Raw genomic sequence first — 18,414 nt, 5'->3', positions numbered from 1 at the left:
GTTTGTGTGTGTGTGTATGTGTATACATACACATACAGAACAGAGGAAATAATAAGGGAGAGGACTTTTGACATGGTTGGAAGGAAGACATGTTGGAAGCCTGCCACTTCTGAAGAAGAAAAATAATTCAATAACAGCATAATCCTGCCATTCATTTTTCACAGCATGACTTGGTTTTTGGATTGACATCTGAAATGCCTTTTCAGTCGTTGAATTTGAAGGAATGTTTGTCAGAGGTAGAGGGAAATTATAGCCTGTTATTGAGTGAAGAGTAGAGATGTTTTTGAGAATCCAGCCAGAGGGAAGTGAGGTGGAAGTAGCAGGCAGTGAGTCAGTCAGGCAAGCGCGAAACCCAGGTGCCAATATGGAGGTGGTCGACGTTCTCCTCAGTTCAGACAGACTGGGGGCCGCTGTGGATTCAGCCCTCTTCAGGTAGAACATGACTTTTGGCTTGTTGGAACATAAACATTAGTAAATAAACAGAAAACAGAATTGGTCAGTCTCTCTTCTAATCTCTGTTTTGGAAATCAGCTTGATAGCTTATCCAGGACAAACCCCGTTTCTTACCGAGTAGGCCACTTACTTTGAAGCTGTGCATGTTCTCTGTTTGCTCATGTTTTTCATACTGCAAGGAAGCCTTTGAAACTCAAGCACATTCCTGCTCCATGGTCACTTTGGGAAGGTGCCACCCTGCTTAGTTCAGCTTGGGAAATGCTGAAAGACAGTCCTGTTTATTCTCAGGATGTAATGAGTTGCAGATGGGAGTAAGCAAAGATCAGGATGGAGAAAATAACTTTCTGGATCTTCCTGTTTTGGTCTTGGATGTACTTCATAATATTAAAAATTTTATTTGACCAGATAACTAGAACTATCTGCATTATCTATGCAGCATGGGGTTTTTATTATTTTTACCTAAAGACGTCTCTTTTTGGTAATGACAAACGTGTTTTTTAAAAAAAAAAAAAGCCTGTTTTTTCTCAATACACCTTTAAAGGTTTTTAAATTGTTTCATATCTGGTCAAGTTGAGATTTTTAAGAACCTCATTTTTAATTTGTAATAAAAGTTTACAGCTTGATTTTTTCAAAAAAAAAAGTCAACAAACTGCAAGCACCTGTTAATAAAGGTCTTAAATAATTGTCAAAAAAAAAAATTTTTATTGACATATAACTGATTTGCAATGTTGTGTTAATTTTTGGTGTATAGCAAAGTGAGTCTTTAAATATATATATATATAGGCATATATTCTTTTCAGATTCTTTTCCATTATAGTTTACTACAAAATATTGAATAGAGTTCTCTGTGCTATATAGTTGGACTTTGATGTTTATCTATTTTAACATTTAGTAGCTGATATCTGCTAATCCCCAACTCATTTATCGTCCCTTTCCTTACCTTTGGTAGCCATAAGTTTGTTTTCTATGTCTGTGAGTCTATTTCTGTCTTGTAAACAAGTTCATTTGTGTCATTTTTTTAGATTCCACACATAAGTGATATGTGATATTTGTCTTTGATTTACTTCACTTTGTTATTTAGAGATCAGATATGTCTGTCAAATTAATAGCAAAAACACCTTCTAAAGGCAATTTTAACTAATGCTTCGTTATCTGATCCTCTGCATCCTCTGAAGGTATGAGTCTAGTTGTCTGAGATTTCTAAATCTACTTTGTTAACAAAAAAATAATTTGAATAATGATAAAAATAGCTCACATATATTAAGAGCCCTTTGTATACTAAGCACTGTTTCAAGTGCTTTAAATGCACCTTATTTTTTCTTTATAATAACCTAACTAAGCAGGTAGTACCATCTACTATTCTTACAGATGACAACTATAGAGTGTGAAGGCCAGAAGTGTGACTTTGGAGTCCTTGTAGTAGCTTCTACTTTGGTAGGATTAGAGTATGTGTGTGTGTGTGTGTGTGTGTGTGTGTGTGTGTGCTAAGTCACTTCAGTAGTGTCCAATTCTTTGCGACCCCATGGACTGTATGTAGTCTGCTAGGCTCCACTGTCCGTGGGATTCTCCAGGCAAGAATACTGCAGTGGGTTGCCATGCCTTCCTCCGAGGGATCTTCCTTTCCAACCCAGGGATCAAACCCGTGTCTCTTATGTCTCCTGTACTGGCAGGCAAATTCTTTACCACTAGCACCACCTGGGAAGCCCCAGAATATGTATAAGTGTTAATAGAAATGAGCCAGTAGAGAAAGAAAACTTGAAGTTGTTAGACAGGGAGTAATCTATTTAATCGGTCCTTTGGAGAGGTGGGAAGAAATGCAGTACAGAAAGAAGTCAGAGAAATTAGCCTTACATAGGAGGAGGAAAGTGCAGAAAGGAAGTGAAGGTGTTCCTAAGTTTGTAGATTTGTTAGCCAGAAGTATGAGAAGTCTCTTGTCTGACAGAGGAAATATTTGTAAAGAAAGAGGTTAAGGTTATCTTCTAAGAGTTAAAGAAATGGCTGTAAGAGTGAGGGATTGAGATGGGTGCAAAACTTTTGAAACCAATATTGTAGGGAATGGGAGAAAGAATTGGCTAGAGATTTAGGATTGCTGGCATGTATTGAGGGTTCCACTGAAATTGGAAATCATGAATGAACTTATCATAACACCAGTTGATAGTTGTGTGATTTTTCTGTAGTAATGCTAAGCTGCTTGGCTGTGAGGATTGAACTAGGGTTGGGTTTTTGCCTGGCAAATACTGTGGCAGGACATACCTAGACAAGGCTCATTGGCAAGAGTTAGGTTCATTGGCATGAGAGTGGCTGAAGTCATGAACCATGAAGCTTACCTACAACAGGAAGGAAGTGAAAAAGTGAGGGTGCTGATAGGGAAAGACAAGGGGAAGTAACTTGCAGAGCTTCTTTCTAGGAAGTTGAATAATAAGCTATGGCAATACTAGAATGAGAGTCGAAAGAGTAAAAAAGTCAGAGTGTAGGATGTTTGAATTGTGATTTCAGAGGAAGACTGAGTCTGGGGGAATTCAGGATCTTAGCCAAAATGAAGAGGGTGTTAATTGAAGCAAATTTAAGATCACACTACCTTGAGAAAAGATTCCTATGGCTATATGGAGAGTGCACAGGAGTGAGGAGATGCTGAATTCATGTTCTGAAGAAGCTTTTATGCGTAGATCATGAATCAAGTATTTGAATTGTGCATTTGAAGATAAGAAAAAATAGACTTTTTTTTTTGTTTTGACAGGAAGTTAGATAGCTTTTCTTTCTTAAGAAAGGAAAAACTAACTTCTGTGTCTATCCAAGACCAAATATGACTGAGACACTATCTAATGACTCTAGAAATCTCTAATACATTTTTAATAATGTCCTTTTTGAGACTTGCCTGGTGGTCCAGTTGTTAAGACTCTGAGTGCTTCCACTGCAAGGGGCTCAGGTTCCATCCCTTGCTGGGGAACTAAGATCTCATATGCCAATGGTGCAGCCAAAAAAAATAATGTCCTCTTTAAAGTCAATAATAAAAATGATAATATCCTCTTTGTAGTCAAGAATAATAGTGTATTCTTCATTTTGACTTGAGCTGAATTTTTGCACTTGAATTTTAAGCAAGTCAGTTGCATAATATATTGAAAATACTGCTGAAATAAAAGGTATAGCTAAATCCATTTTTTCTTCTCTCCTGGCATGTTTTTAGAAGGCATGCCTAATTTTTAACATGGGTAGTGACAAAAGTATTATAATATTTCCTGGCATTCTTCTGCTGAATTTCTTTCTAGTCTTTTTTTTTTTTTTGACTGAGCATATACTTACATATTTGTAGTTAATTGGATTTCTAAATATCACATTTATACTTGCTTTTTCATTTAACATGAATAGTTTGTCTTCACAAGCATCATTTACGATGGCTGCATAATATTGTATTTTATTTTTAGCTTTGTTTTAAAAATGTATCATGAAAAGTGAAAGTGAAGTAGCTCATTCGTGTCTGACTCTGCGACGCCATGGACTGTAGCCTGCCAGGCTCCTCCATCCATGGGAATTTCCAGGCAAGAATACTGGAGTGGGTTGCCGTTTCCTTCTCCAAAAAATGTATCATATTCATCATTTAAGTTTTCTCTGCACTTTTTATACCTTGATTTTAAATACAGATGTATATAAACATATAATAAAAGACAAATACTTGTGAAAGGAGAGTTACTGATTTGAATAGTCATACAGAACAGACTGAGTCATATTGCTTGTTTTGTTTTATTCTCCTGGTGACTCACATTTTTAGCAAGTTAGTTGCCTATGATTTAAAAAATTAAAGTTTTTTTCATGAAGATTTAGATATATATGTATATATATATATTTTCCTGAAACATCAGGTATCTGTCAATACTAGAACTTGTAGTAACATACAAGACTGTCTGATGGGTTTGAATGTTTAGACCCTCTTAGATGGGATGTATGCTCACTTCTTCATTACCCTACCTTCCACTGGATGCTTCCAACATTTATATTACTTGACGGCCCTCATTTTGACCCTTGATCTAGGACAAAATAAAGGATAAAGAAATGATGGTCTTCTCCATGAATCCTGGAGCTGTCACTTCTCAGACACACATGACTATCCCGTTGTCGGTTTTAAAATTCTTCTGGGATGGCTTTTTCTTCTACCATCTAGCAAAGGAAAAGCAATTCCAATCTTAGCATTAATTTAAGTCTAACAGAAGTAGAAATTTAAATCCACTATGGATCATATAGAACATTTCAAAAACCAAGTCCCAAAGATCTAACTAGTTCATATCACCTGTTTGCATCTCTGTGTCCCTCTATTGGATGAGAAGTTAAGAGCCAGCTGCTTCGTAGGTCTCTGTTAGTGTAATTCTGGTAATTTGCTCACTTCTGGGCTAAATGCTGGCGTTAAAGGAAAATGCAAGATGTTTGTACACAAACATATTTTGTGAATCACATGGGATTGCTGTTATTAATACTATGTCTCCTGCTTGACAAGGAGTAATTCTAATAATGCACTAATTGTTGTAATAAAGGACTAAGTAATTATTATAATGAACTCTATTTTTTTTACAGTTGTATAGGCCTGGTCTTAGAATCACTGTTGTTTTACATTAATGAGGAGCTTTGTCTTTTGGAGAAGATCATGTGAAGAAAGTATCCATGTTAAGGGATCCATGATGAAAGATTCTTGGTTCCATCTAAGTCCTTAATTTGATCATAGCAAAATTTTTCATTTTCTTTATGGTACATATTTAAGGTGTGGTGGTTGTAGTTTAGTCACTAAGTCATGTCTGACTTATACAACCACAAGAATTGTAGCCTGCCAGGCTCCTGTGTCCATGAAATTTCCTAGGCAAGAATACGAGAGTGGATTGTCATTTCCTTCTCCAGGGGATCTTCCCAATCCAGGGATCAAACCCAGTTCTCCTGCATTGCAGGAAAATTCTTTACCCTGTGCACCACCAGGGAAACCATGACAAGTTATTCTTGGTTACATCTAAGACCTTAATTTGCTCATAGCAAAAATTTTCATTTTCTTTACAGGTGAAAATAAATAATGATTTTAATAATGAATTTTACAATAGTACCTGGGCTTATGTAAAAGAAACATCAACAGAACATTCATCATCTAGTAAAGGACGTTTTCTCTTTTTTGGTTCTTCATCTTCTTCATACAGTTACTCTTCAAATGTGAATACACTCATTAAGAAAAAGGTTAGTGTGAAATATTCATTAACTTTTCCATATGTTGCTGGTTTAAGTATTTCTAACATTAACAAAAATGTATTTACCAAAAGAATCAGCTATCATTTTTTAATTAGGGCATAGTATCTTCTTCAAAGAGATAATCCAATATACTTCTTTAAAAGGTATAGCTTTTGTCTTGTTAATTCTCTTTCATATTGTATTTATTTACACTTTTTATTTTCTCATTACTTGTTCCTATTTAAAAATCTAAAAAAACTTATAACTTTAAAATCTTCTAGTTAAAACTAGCCTAAATTTCTAATTCATGATTACTGATGGTACTATAGGTGTTATATACAATTTCAAAAATCAAATGAAGATGTGCTTCTGAAACACTAATACTAAAGTCTTTCAGAGAGGTGTATTACAATAAAAGATGTTAAGATACCTTATTACTTTGGAAAGACCAACATTTTCATCTGAGGAGTTAAAAGACTTAACTTTAGATATTCTATTGTTTTGAGATACTAAGACTTTTTTCACGGGCAACCTGAACAGTTGAGATGAATTGTACTTATTGATACATACTTAGTGCTGAAGGATTTTTCAGGCTGATTATTATTCATAATATGCACAATTCATCTCATTCTTAAAGTCAGTAACTTGATAAATAAATCACATAAGCAAGGTATAAAGGAATATAGATATTGTTTGTTTTATGACTAAGTGGAAATATGAGTGTAAAAACATTTATCATATTCATATTATATTATTCATATAAGTGAGAATCTGGTGTAAGTTAACTCTGTCTTGGATATCATGAAAAGATGCCTGGGAAGGGTTTAAAAGATCTCATTATAAAGTGGCTTACCCTGTAAATACCCCACTATGAAAAGTAAATTAGATGATCACCCTACTGATAAAGTCATTGTCAAGATGTGGACTCTAAGGACATCATATCCCTAATTGTGAGATTATTTAGTAGTTAATGATGCTGATTCCTTTTTGCTAGCTGAGGAGAGCATAACAATTTTGTCTTGGGGTTTTAAAAGTTAGTTATAAAACAAGTTATGAAGTCATCACTCAGATGTTATTCCTGTTTGAGATTCCAAAAATTCCTTAGATTGCTTCAAGTGGGTGTGCTCAGAAGAGACCTCGTTATGCATTAAAAACAAAAATTCATAAAGTCTGCATTAATGTAGGTGACTGTTGATGGAGACATTGGACCAGAAAATATTTCCGTTGCCTTTTAATCTTCAACCTAAAACACCTTTTACTCTTTTTTCTTCCTATAGAGTTATCAATTGTTGGTTCTTCGGAACACTGTTGAAGTGGCTCAGTTTATCAATAACAATCCGGAATTTTTACAACTGGCTGAGTCATTCTGGAAGGAACTCTCTTACCTTCCCTCTCTGTATGACTACAGCGCCTACCGAAGATTGATTGACCAGTATGGAACACATTATCTTCAGTCTGGGTCCTTAGGAGGAGAATACAAAGTTTTCTTTTATATGGACTCAGAAAAAGTCAAAAAATTTGGTAGAGTATTAAAAACATTGCTATATATAAGCATTGCAAGGATTTTAAAGGGGGAATAACCTATAGTTAACTTAAACTTTAGAGCTTTAAAATATGACAAATAGTGGCTAAATTGCAAAGGAATCCAATATTGTATTAATCCATTATACTCTACACAAAACCTTCCAGGCCTTAAGAAAAAGCTTGCCTACTCTTTTGGATAGTATCCTGAAATGAGAGTTAAGTCGTTACCATTGTTGTTATCTCTAGAGGATGTTGATTGGGTTTTTATAATACTTTTTGATCTCCCCATTTCTCAGATTAAGTAATATTCCTTGAGGAAAACTGATGAGGATTTTACTAATATTTCAGAAATCAAAATGTTTCAATGAAATATTTTTTTATTTGCCTCTGTTCTTTACCACTCACATGCCTTTAAAAACAAATCTGCTCTGAATATCACAAGTTTGTTTACTACCTAAGACTTGTAACAATAGCTTAAATTTATTGATTCCTTCTCAACAGGTGAGTTGTTTATGTCAGCAATGGTCCTCACTGCTACCCAGTGAGATGTCCACTATGGCTTCTGCCCCACAGGCTGAGAAATGGAGACTCAGTGCTGTGAAGAGACACATCTCAAGGCATATAGATTGTAAGGAGGTCTAACTGGCTCCAGCATCAGCTTAGCTTTATCCTTATGTTATGTTGCTGCTGAAATTGCCTGATTCTTGTTAGAAACTGGGCACACTACTGAGTTCATGCTTGGTTGACTCCACAGTGAGAGGATATTCCTCACCAGCTACCGCCATGTTGGAGGAGCATGTGAGTCTTAAGATCCGTTCCTCCTCTCCAAAGACCTTTTGGCCCTGGCTGGTGGCTCAGAGGGTAAAGCATCTGCCTACAATGTGGGAGACCTGGGTTCGATCCCTGAGTAGGGAAGATCCCCCGGGGAAGGAAATGGCAACCCACTCCAGTACTCTTGCCTGAAAAATCCCATGGATGGAGAAGCCTGGTAGGCTACAGTCCATGGGGTCCCCAAGAGTCGGACACAACTGAGAAACTTCACTTATTTATGGGCCAGGTCCAAACTTCTTCCCAGTTTTGTCCTGAAGCTCATGGCCACACTTGCTTCTCTATCCAAATTCACCTCTTCAGTGCCTTATTCTTCAGTCAAGACCTTCTTACCACTTTGGAGGAGAGTAAGACTTTTCAGATGAGATTCAGAGGAGGAATATAGCCTTGTCTTGTGGGTAAACCACAATATTTTCTGTTTCCATTGACTATTTCCCCCCCTAGGGCTTATTTTATTTTATTTTATTTTTTTACCAATTATGATTCAATTAGAATGTGAACTTCTCCAGCCTCAACAGGTTGGAAATGAATGCACAAGTACAGGTTTTTGTAGCAACAACAGAGGCAATATTTCTTTGGGGAATTAATCCAGAAAATGGCTTGATCTAAACTCAGTTTCATGATCATTTTTTTTTCTTTAACACTTAAAAGAAATGAAGAAATGAAGAGGATTTTTAAAAAAGCCTTCTGAGTTGGTAAAAATTTTGAGTAAAAATTTTACTCGAGCAGTTTCTGTTCCTCCCAAAAGTTTTAAATGAAATTAATCAAGACTCCTGGGATATGATACACACAAGTGTTCTTTAAGAAATATTGTGTTTATTATAATATTGTTAGTAAAATAAAAATGTATTTCTATTCTTTATTATTTTCTATCCTCTTTTTAAAAATTACATTGGCAAAATTCCAATTGATAATGAATAGAAATTATAACCATCTAAGATGTCATTGGAAGAAAGTGTAGAAACCAGAGATGTTAAAGATGGAGAGACTGAGGCACTAGAACTAGGGTTTTAGGAATTAATTACTGTAGAACTACACCCAGTTTTTGGCATCTCCAGTAGGTGGGCTGGAGGCCATTGCATATTGATTTTTACCTATTTGCCTTGTGCCTGAGAAGCTGACTGTGGTTGGGTGAAAGATATTAAACTCTGAGGTGTTCAATTTTAGTTCCCTCCACTATTTCATATAGAAATCATCCATGTAACCCTACCCTCTGGTCAAAGACATTAGAAGTCAATATTGGCTGAATCATTTGAAAGTGAGACAGACAGTTGATGTCTTATCCCTAAATATATGCATGTATCTTATTTTGTTTATAACAAAGATCAAATATTGCTTTTTCTGACCCTTGATCCTCCTAGAGCACTTGAAAATGTACACATCATATCATTTTTGATTATATGGCCACAGTGGTAGGAAACAACCTCTTCTCCCACTCTCACACCTGGCATCTCAAAGGAGATTTTCAACAAATGTGGAAACTAAGCATGTTTAAAATTTTTTCCCCCAGATTTCCATTCAGAGGATAAGAAGAAATGTGCTTCCTCACATTTCCAGTTTTTGTTTACATTATCAAAACAAAAATGCACAACGATGGATGATGCCTTAAAATCGGTTTCAGGTAAATGAGAAGCGGGTAATTTTCATTACAAGTTTACCTCCATTCCCCTTGTGGTTAATTCCTGGTCTCCAAGGGACTTTGACATTTCAGCAGGCATTCTATTTTGCGTTTTTCAAACACTTGGCTATTGTACCTGTGATCTTTCTGTCGGATGTCATGGCAGTGATCCATCATGCAGAACAGAAGGTTCACTGAGTATGTCCTGGGCACTGTAACTATGTCCTCTGTGTACACCACCCCTGTCTCCTGTGAGGATGGTTGGCAAACCAGTCTAGAAAAATGACACCAAGAGGGGACGCTTCAGTTCCACTCTGTAACATGGATGTTCAGTGCAGGCAAAGATTTGGTGATGGTGGTGGCAGAGTAGGGTAGGTGGTGTGTTAGTCTTTGAGTGATTGAAGAAGGAACTGGAAGGGTAAGACTGTCTAGACTGTCTAGACACTGTGTCAGGGAGTTTGGGTTTCATCCTGATGGCGAGGGATGCCATTAAAGGATTCAATACAGGGAGCGAATAAATGAAAGATGACAAATATAAAGTTGTAGTGAAACAAGAGGGATTGAAAGGGAATAATCTGATAGGATAAAAACCAGAAGAGATGAGTAAAATGGAAGGTAGAGAAGAAGCTGATAGTGAGAAGTGCTAGAGTGAAGTTAAGTAAGAGAAAGTCTGAAGATTCTTCATTGGATTTGGCAATTAAGACTTAATTGCCTAACATGAAGAGATTTTTAGTGTGGTAGGGGTGGAAATGAGACTGTGCCATGAAATGTGTCAGGCCATGGAGTGATATTGGGGCTCAGGCTCTCTTGGGATGATGGCAGAAATTGGGATGAGGGGAAGACTGCTGCAGGTGCTAAGGTCCTCATCAAGGAAGTGAGGATTCTTCAGCAGATAAATGCAAGGAGGAGGGAGACACTGTTAAGCCAGGCTTTAATTCCTCATTTACTTACTGTATTCATCAACTGTTGATGGAACCTATAGTGTCTGCAGAAATTGTTCTAGGCACTGGTGAGGCAGCAGTGAACATGCTAGAGAGAGAGCCTGTCTTCTTAGAGCGGACAGGACAAAAGAGAAGGACAAGTAGTTGAACAAGGTGGAAATACAATGATCTGGAAATAGAAATGAAAGTGGGAGCTTTGAAAAGATGTTAATATCAGCTATCAGCTGGGTTGGTGGTCAGAAGTGGCTCATCAATTTTATTTTGTGTTATTATTTCTTTCAGGCTTAACAAACAGGTAGCACTTATGATGTGCCCAGCACCATTTTAAGTGATTTATAAGAATTAACCAATATACTCCCACCTAAGAGTTGGATATTATTCCATATCTCCATTTTACTGACAAGGGCACAAGCCACAGAGAGGTTACCTAAGACTACAGTTGGTGTCGGGCTTGAGATTCCAATGTCTGGCTTCATAGTCTGGACCCTTTGCTGTTGTCCTGGGCCGATTGTCTAGGGGAAGAGGGCCAGCTGAGCAGAGAGTTTACTGAAGTGTAGAGAGAGAAGCTACAGGCTTAAAAATAAATATGAAAGCCGATTTCTTATACTCTGTATTTTGTAAACAAGCTTATCAGTTAAGGTGGTAATTCTCACACTCTGGTATGCATGAGGATTACCTGGTTAGCCTGATCAGCTGCTCAGGCCATGGCTTTTCTCCCAGCTATTTCCTTCTAGATATCCATCTGATATGAGAAATCTGCAGTCGTTCCAGGTGATTCTGGTAGTTCAGGGACTGAACTTAGCAATACATTGCTTTAAAAGTGGTTCTATTTGTATATTAAAAATGTAACTAACAAGGAAGATGAGGACGCACTCAGGTATTTTTATTAAAAATATGAACTTCTGATTATAAAACTGTAATTTTTAAATTTGTAAAATTGGATGAAATTGTAAAATTTGATTAAAAAAAGGAAATGAAAATCAACCTCTGATCAGCAAGTTAGGAATTTCCGGTCATGATCAGTGTAGAAATCAGCTACACAAGGAGATGAAAATATTTCTGAAATTATAAGGCACAGATATGAAAAAAAAAAAAGGGATTTGATTAGTATTTGAGTTTTTTAAGACACTTTTTATGTGTTAATGTATGCCTGTTAATTAACAGCATTTTGCTTACTATAGTATTCCAGATGCAATGAACTTCCCCTCCCAACATTTTCTTATGAAAAATTTCTAACATACAGAAATGTTGAAAGAACAGAGTAATAAACACCTATGTACCCATCCCTTATATGTAATAATTATTATTTGGATATATTTATATATATATATCTATGTATAGTATTTATAATGTTGACTGTCAGCAATACAAAAATATGTATTTAAAATATATGAATATTTGCTGAACCACTTGGAAGTTTCAAACAACATGATGTTTCATCCCTAAGTATATACATGTATTTTCTAAGAAGCAAGACAGTCACCTGTATAACAAATATTCTTATTACACTAAGAACATTAAGAATATGAATAATAATCTCTTAATAATCATCTACTATTAGGGAATGATTGTGTCTATTTTCTTTTCTCTCTTAATAGACACTGTTTTTAGAGTAATTTTAGGTTCACTAAGTGATTGAGCAAAAAGTACAGAGAATCCCTATATCCCCAACCACGGGCACAGCCTCCTCCACTATGAACATCCAGGCCACAGTGGTTCATTTGTTACAGCTGATGCACCCATATCGGCACAGAATAGTCACTCAGAGCCCATAGTTTACATGAGGGTTCTGCATACTCAGTGGGTTCGGGCAAATACATAATGACATGTAAACATCATAGTGGGCTTCCCCGGTGACTCAGTGGTAAACAATCTGCCTGCCAATGCAGGAGATATAGGTTCCATCCCTGGATTGGGAAGATCCCCTGGAGTAGGAAACGGCAACCCACTTCAGTATATTTGCCTGGGAAATCCCATGAACAGAGAAGACTGACGGGCTGCAGTCCATGGGATCGAAAAAGAATCAGACACGACTCAGCAACTCAATAACAATCCATTATAGTTTCATGTACAGCAATTTCACTGCTCTAGAAATCCTTTAACGATCTTAAAAATCCCTCCTACTTGGCAATCACAGGTATTTTTACTGTCTCCATAGTTTTTCCTTTCCCAGAATGTCATACAGTTGAATGGGTTGTGTTAAAATGCTTGATAGACTTTCAATTTCATTTTCTCATTCTCTTTTCATTTGTACATCTGAACTTATTTGATTTTTCCTTGAGTAGAAAGTGGGGACAATGTGTTGCGAGGGGTCCCATTTGTCAGAGGGGGACGTTCTGGCTTAATGGCTGGCCTTAGTTACCTGGACCTGGACAATCCTGCTGGAAACAAACAACGATATTCTCGCTGGGCAGGATCTGTACCTGATCTTCCAGAAGTCATAAAACAAAAGGTATGTGATGTTCAGTGCTATGTGGCGGCCTGGATGGGAGGGGAGTTTGGGGGAGAATGGAGACATGTTTATGTAGGGCTGAGTCCCTTTGCTGTGCATCTGAGACTGTTACAACATTGTTAATCATCTGTACTCCAATAAAAAACTAAAAAAAAAAAAAAAAAAGAAAGAAAAAAAAGAAGAAAGCACCAGAAAGCAGTCATGTTTATTTGCACTGGGAGAGTGAGATTAAATCAAGGTGGTTAAACAGAGAAGGTTGTAATTAGTGTTTTCTGTATCCCAATTATGGCTTGTATAGTGAAATGAATGCATACCTAATTGGAAACAGAAGCTTCATTATCCTGTATGTCCATATTTCAGTTGTAAAGGTTAAATGTCTTGTAAATCCCAAGAGAAATTAATGCTAAAATTTGCACTTATAGCATTTGACCTAATTTTGGTTATGCTTTCCTGGTCCCTGATTCAGAGGAGTTATAGATTCTTTCAATAGGAAGGTACTTAGGTTTGTCTAGTATTAGGTTTGTCAGATCATCTTTCTTCCTGTGCCCATGGCTTAGCAGTTTCTGGAGTCATGCAGGTTAGTTCTAAAAAGATAGAATCAATTTGACTGGCAGAATTTTAGGATGTTTTATTGGTACAGTCAGTTCTTGTATAACACAACATATGTGTTCCTAAAAATCAGAGAGTTAGGCAAAACTGTGCAATAAAGACCACAGGGCTTATGGGGAAAATGGTGTTAGGAATACAACACACAAAAACTTGATCTGTGACACTCATTAAAAAAAAAAAGACAGGCACCAATAAAAACAGCTGCAGATTTATACATGTTAAATTGTTAAATGCATAGTCTACAACAAATGTGGCACATCACCTTGAAGAGAACCTGAATCTTGCAAGGGTGGAAATGTGTGGTCTTCAAAATAATCTTTTAATAACTAGAAAATGAAGGTCCTATTGGTTTTAAAAAATTTTATGCATTCACACAAAATGCAAAAAAGATTCCTTCCTTATCTGGTTCTAGTTTTCCCTAGGTTTGTCTTGTGAAGAAAGTGGGTTGCTTTCTTTTTTTATTTGAACCAGAAATAGTTGGAATGAAGATGAGTGGCTTTTGATTTTGTTTTCATAGCGGTGAGCCAAAATGCTGGAAGGAAAATATTCTTACTAAAACTCTGATTCCTGACCATGTGATGTCTTTATCTGTGTAGCTAACACCTTTGTATGAACTGGTCAAGGAAGTACCTTGCGCCTCTGTGAAAAAGCTGTACCTGAAACGGGCCTTCGAGGAGTATCTGGATGAATTTGACCCCTGCCATTGCCGGCCTTGTCAAAACGGTGGCATGGCCACTGTTCAGGGAACCCAGTGTCAATGTTACTGCAAACCAAACACGTCTGGTGTGGCGTGTGAGCAAGGAGTCCTCTTAGGGGATCAAGCAGGTCAGTGTGCTGCATTTATGGTGGCCACTTTCCCTCTCGCTTCTGAGATTGTGCTTCTTCATGTATGGATAGGGGGAAGTCTCATCAGGTTTTGAATCTGACTCTCCCTCTCTATTCCACCTCCAGATTATAGCTACTGGGGTCAGGGCCCTTTGCTGTCTCACTGAGTTCCCCATCTGAACTAACAGAAAGTTAGTTGCTTCAGTTGTGTCTGATTCTTTGTGATCCCATGAACCGGCCTTCCGGGCTCCTCTGTCCATGGGATTCTCCAGGCAAGAATACTGGAATGGGTTGCCAATTCCCTTCTCCAGGGGATCTTTCTGACCCAGGGAATGAACTCAGGTCTTCTGCATTGCAGGCAGATTCTTTACCATCTGAGCCACCAGGGAAGCCCCTGAACTAACAGACCTGCCTTCAATTCTCCACTCTCTATTAGAATAGATTTATTGCCTGAAACATGTTCCATCCTTCCATGGTCATCTCAGTAAAGTTTTGTCTTAACTTAGGCCTACAGAGCTTTTGTCTGAACTCACTAACCTTTCTGGTGGCAAGCCTTTGGAAACACCACTGTTTCTATTTTCCATTATGTCCCCACCAATTAATCATTCATTCACAAATATTTGTTGAACAACAGCTGTGTGCTCAACAGAGCGTTTGGTGCTTGAAGTCAACATGAAGTTGACTTTATGAGTAGGCAAAGTATGAGACGATTTGTGTATACTTGTTTTTATATTTATTTATGTGGATCTTTCATCTCGAAAGCTCATTTCTTAAGGTCAGAACTGTTTGCTTCCTTTATTCCTGGAGCCTGATATAGGGCTTGATTCATAAAGTCACTTAATAAATAAATGTTTGATAAATGAATGAATAGATGACTAAACCATGGTTGCTTATAGACAAGCATCAAGAAAGCATCTTTGCCTCCTAATATCTTCCCAAGTGACTAGTATTGATAAATTAAAATACCATCTCTGTGATTGATTCCTTTGAAGGTTTGATTTACAGCTATTTGCTAAACTGGAAGCTCCCCCTGCTGGTGAGGAATGGAGTAGCAATCATAAAACATCAAGCTCTTATTACCTACTATTAATACTGAGGGCTCAGATGGTAAAGAATCCGCCTGCAATGCGGGAGACTGGGCTCGATCCCCGGGTTGGGAAGATCCCCTGGATGAGGGCATGGCAACCCACTCCAGTATTCTTGCCTGGAGAATTCCCAGGGACTGAGGAGACTGGTGGGCTACATTCCGTGGGGTGGCAAAGAGTCGGACACGACTGAGCGACTGAGCACACACATACACACAACTTCTAACTGTGGAAGAAAGAGTAAGGAAGATCGGGGGAAATTATTATACAAATTATTTTAGTTTCAATGTGTACAATACTGAGGAGTGAGTGTTGGGGGTGAGAGGGGAAGAGGGATGTAGGTCCTGCAGTAGAAATAGCTAAGGAGCAGTAAACACCCCCTTCTATTAGCAGAAAATAATGCTGTGAGGTGGTGGTTCCTGATTAGTTTCTAACTAGGAAAGAAAAGTTCTTAGAATATGCTTCAAATTCTCTCTTACCTCCCCCAAGGACCATGATGGGGAAAATACTAAAAACTGTGAGACAGGAACCAGCCCTGAGGTGGAAGGTGGCCAGAGTGAGTGAGGAGGTGCCTGCAGGTTAAGAAGGATGCTGACAGAAGGTAGACACATTTCTCCTACTTGCATATTTCCTCATGTTTTCCAGCTCCAACCCTAGGGTTGGCAACCTGGGTACCCAAAGGACTATGTTCTTCTCAGGCCTAATCACTGCTTTAACAATAGGACCTTATGGGCCTTTATTGAGAGACTGTGAGGTGATAAAAAAAGAACCTGGATTCAGCTGTAAGACCAAGTTACAGTCAGGATGTGGCACTCGGCTGCCAGTACAGCACTGGACGTAGCATTTAACCATTTAGTCTTGGATTCCATGCCTATCAAATGAAAATGTTAACAGACCTCTTGGCCACCTCCATTCATTTTTGTGAGAAGTAAATGAATGAAAAAATGCACGTGGAAGTGCTTTGAAAATAGTTGTAAAATAATACACAAATTTAAGTTATTGTTGCAAGAAGTTTGTTAGTGCAGTCTTAATGTGGACAATCCTAGTCAGCGTGCAGGGACTGCCTGGCCATGGTGGAAGACCTCAGTAAACAGTGTGAAGGGAGTACACTCCGAATTGTCGCCACCCTCAATAACCACTTTGCAGAAAGCTTAGTATTAAGCTCAGAAATCTTTCTCTCTAAGTGCTCTCCAAAGAATCTTTCTCTTATTTGCAGGAGGGGTGGATGGAGGGTGGAACTGCTGGTCCTCTTGGGGTCCCTGTGTTCAAGGGAAGAAAACAAGGAGCCGAGAATGCAATAACCCACCTCCCAGTGGGGGTGGGAAATCCTGCATTGGAGAAACCTCAGAAACCAGGCAATGCGAAGACGAGGAGCTGGAGCATTTGCGGTAATGGAGACCAGACCTTCTGGCAATTACATAAAACTCACTGCCCTCTGCAGAAGCATGGAATACATGATGGCTGCTATTGAAAAATTTAAACCCTAAATGATGGTTTTATCAGGGAGTGCTTGGTTTTTGACACGGGTCAGCTGAACGGGAGAGGCATGTGGGAAGTGAGAATCACTGAGAGTGCCTTGACATGTAGATGCCTTTCCTCTATTCTTTGGTCTAGATGTGCTCAAGTTGCTCAGTTGTGTCTGACTCTGCAACCTTATGGACTGTAGCCCTCTGTCCATGGGGATTCTCCAGGCAAGAATACTGGAGTGGTTTGTATTTCCTACTCCAGGGGATCTTCCAGGCCCAGGGACTGAACCTGTATCTTTTGCATTGGCAGTAGGGCTCTTTACCACTAGCATCACCTGGGAAGTCCTCGTGTGTGCGCTTCAAGTTTTCCTGATGCAGCTGTTACAAAAGGTTGGGGAACTGGGAGGTGGTCTGGCTCAGTGGATGCAAGCAGCAGCTTTGGCGTCAAGCAGATATGCCACCTGCCTGCTCTGAGAACTTGAGCAAGTTACTTGCAGACCTTTAAAATCAGGATAAAAATAGTAGATACAGTGATAACCAAAAGTTGTCAGAATTAAATGATGTTAAGAACACAAAGTAATTAGTACAGTGCCAGGCACATAGTAGGTAGTCAATAACAGCTGCATTATTTTCAGATTTACCACCCCCTCTTATTTATTTTCTTTGGATGAAGCATCAAGAACATATTTGAGATGGCTAACATCTTCACTGGTTAACTCAGTTGTCTGATACTGACTTCCTATTGGTCAGGATCTTGCCAAAACTATCCTTAAAAATGCTTCATTGCTGAATTGTTCCCCTGGGTTGGAATTCTTTATGGCACACCCTATTCTTTAACACTGTCCTTATCAACCTTTTCTGATCAGAGATTAGCAAACATTCTACAGAGATAATTTGAAGGTCATGTGAGTTGACGAAAATGTAAGATGCTTGGGTGTGTGGTATTAGCATAGGGAAATGGAGTGCCTTATTCCCAGGTCTTGGGTGCCTCCAGCAAGAACACTGGAGTGTGTTGCCATGCTCTCCTCCAGGGGATCTTCCCGACCCAGGGATTGAACCTGCGCCTCTTACATCTCCTGCATTGGCAGGCAGGTTCTTTACCACTAGTGCCACCTGGGAAGTCCCATCTCTTGGCTGTGGCAGCTGGCAAACATATGAAATCTGGAAGGAGGAGAAAGCTGCATTCAGGGCACAGATTTCTGGGAAGGCAAGGGTCTCTGAGGGAGCCTTGGCCCCAGCGGGTGTGTTTCCTCACCTGCAGACATAAAACTGGATGGACATGAGCCTCCTATGGAAGCTCTGAGAGAATTCCCACTCTTCTTGGTGCTCAGAAGAAAGAAGATATCCTCTTCCTCCTTAGTACAAAAAGGAAAATTATGCTTACTGCTTCACATTTCTGAGTTTCCTCAGTTGTGAC

General features: G+C 38.4%; 1 protein-coding gene across 1 annotated transcript in view; it reads left to right on the top strand.

Moving 5' to 3' along the window:
• C7 (complement C7) overlaps positions 1-18,414 on the top strand; it is a 55,972-nt gene that overhangs the window by 18,620 nt on the left and 18,938 nt on the right. The window contains exons 7-12 of the mRNA XM_043887621.1: positions 5,488-5,658; positions 6,927-7,170; positions 9,512-9,622; positions 12,846-13,012; positions 14,218-14,446; positions 16,748-16,919. Of these exons, the coding sequence (XP_043743556.1) occupies positions 5,488-5,658; positions 6,927-7,170; positions 9,512-9,622; positions 12,846-13,012; positions 14,218-14,446; positions 16,748-16,919 (1,094 nt within the window). The remainder of the gene's footprint in view (positions 1-5,487; positions 5,659-6,926; positions 7,171-9,511; positions 9,623-12,845; positions 13,013-14,217; positions 14,447-16,747; positions 16,920-18,414) is intronic.

The sequence above is a fragment of the Cervus elaphus genome, chromosome 25, assembly GCF_910594005.1.
Source record: "Cervus elaphus chromosome 25, mCerEla1.1, whole genome shotgun sequence".
Classification (NCBI taxonomy): domain Eukaryota; kingdom Metazoa; phylum Chordata; class Mammalia; order Artiodactyla; family Cervidae; genus Cervus; species Cervus elaphus.
Note: the sequence above shows the minus strand (reverse complement) of the source record. Positions and strands in the feature narration are given on the sequence as shown.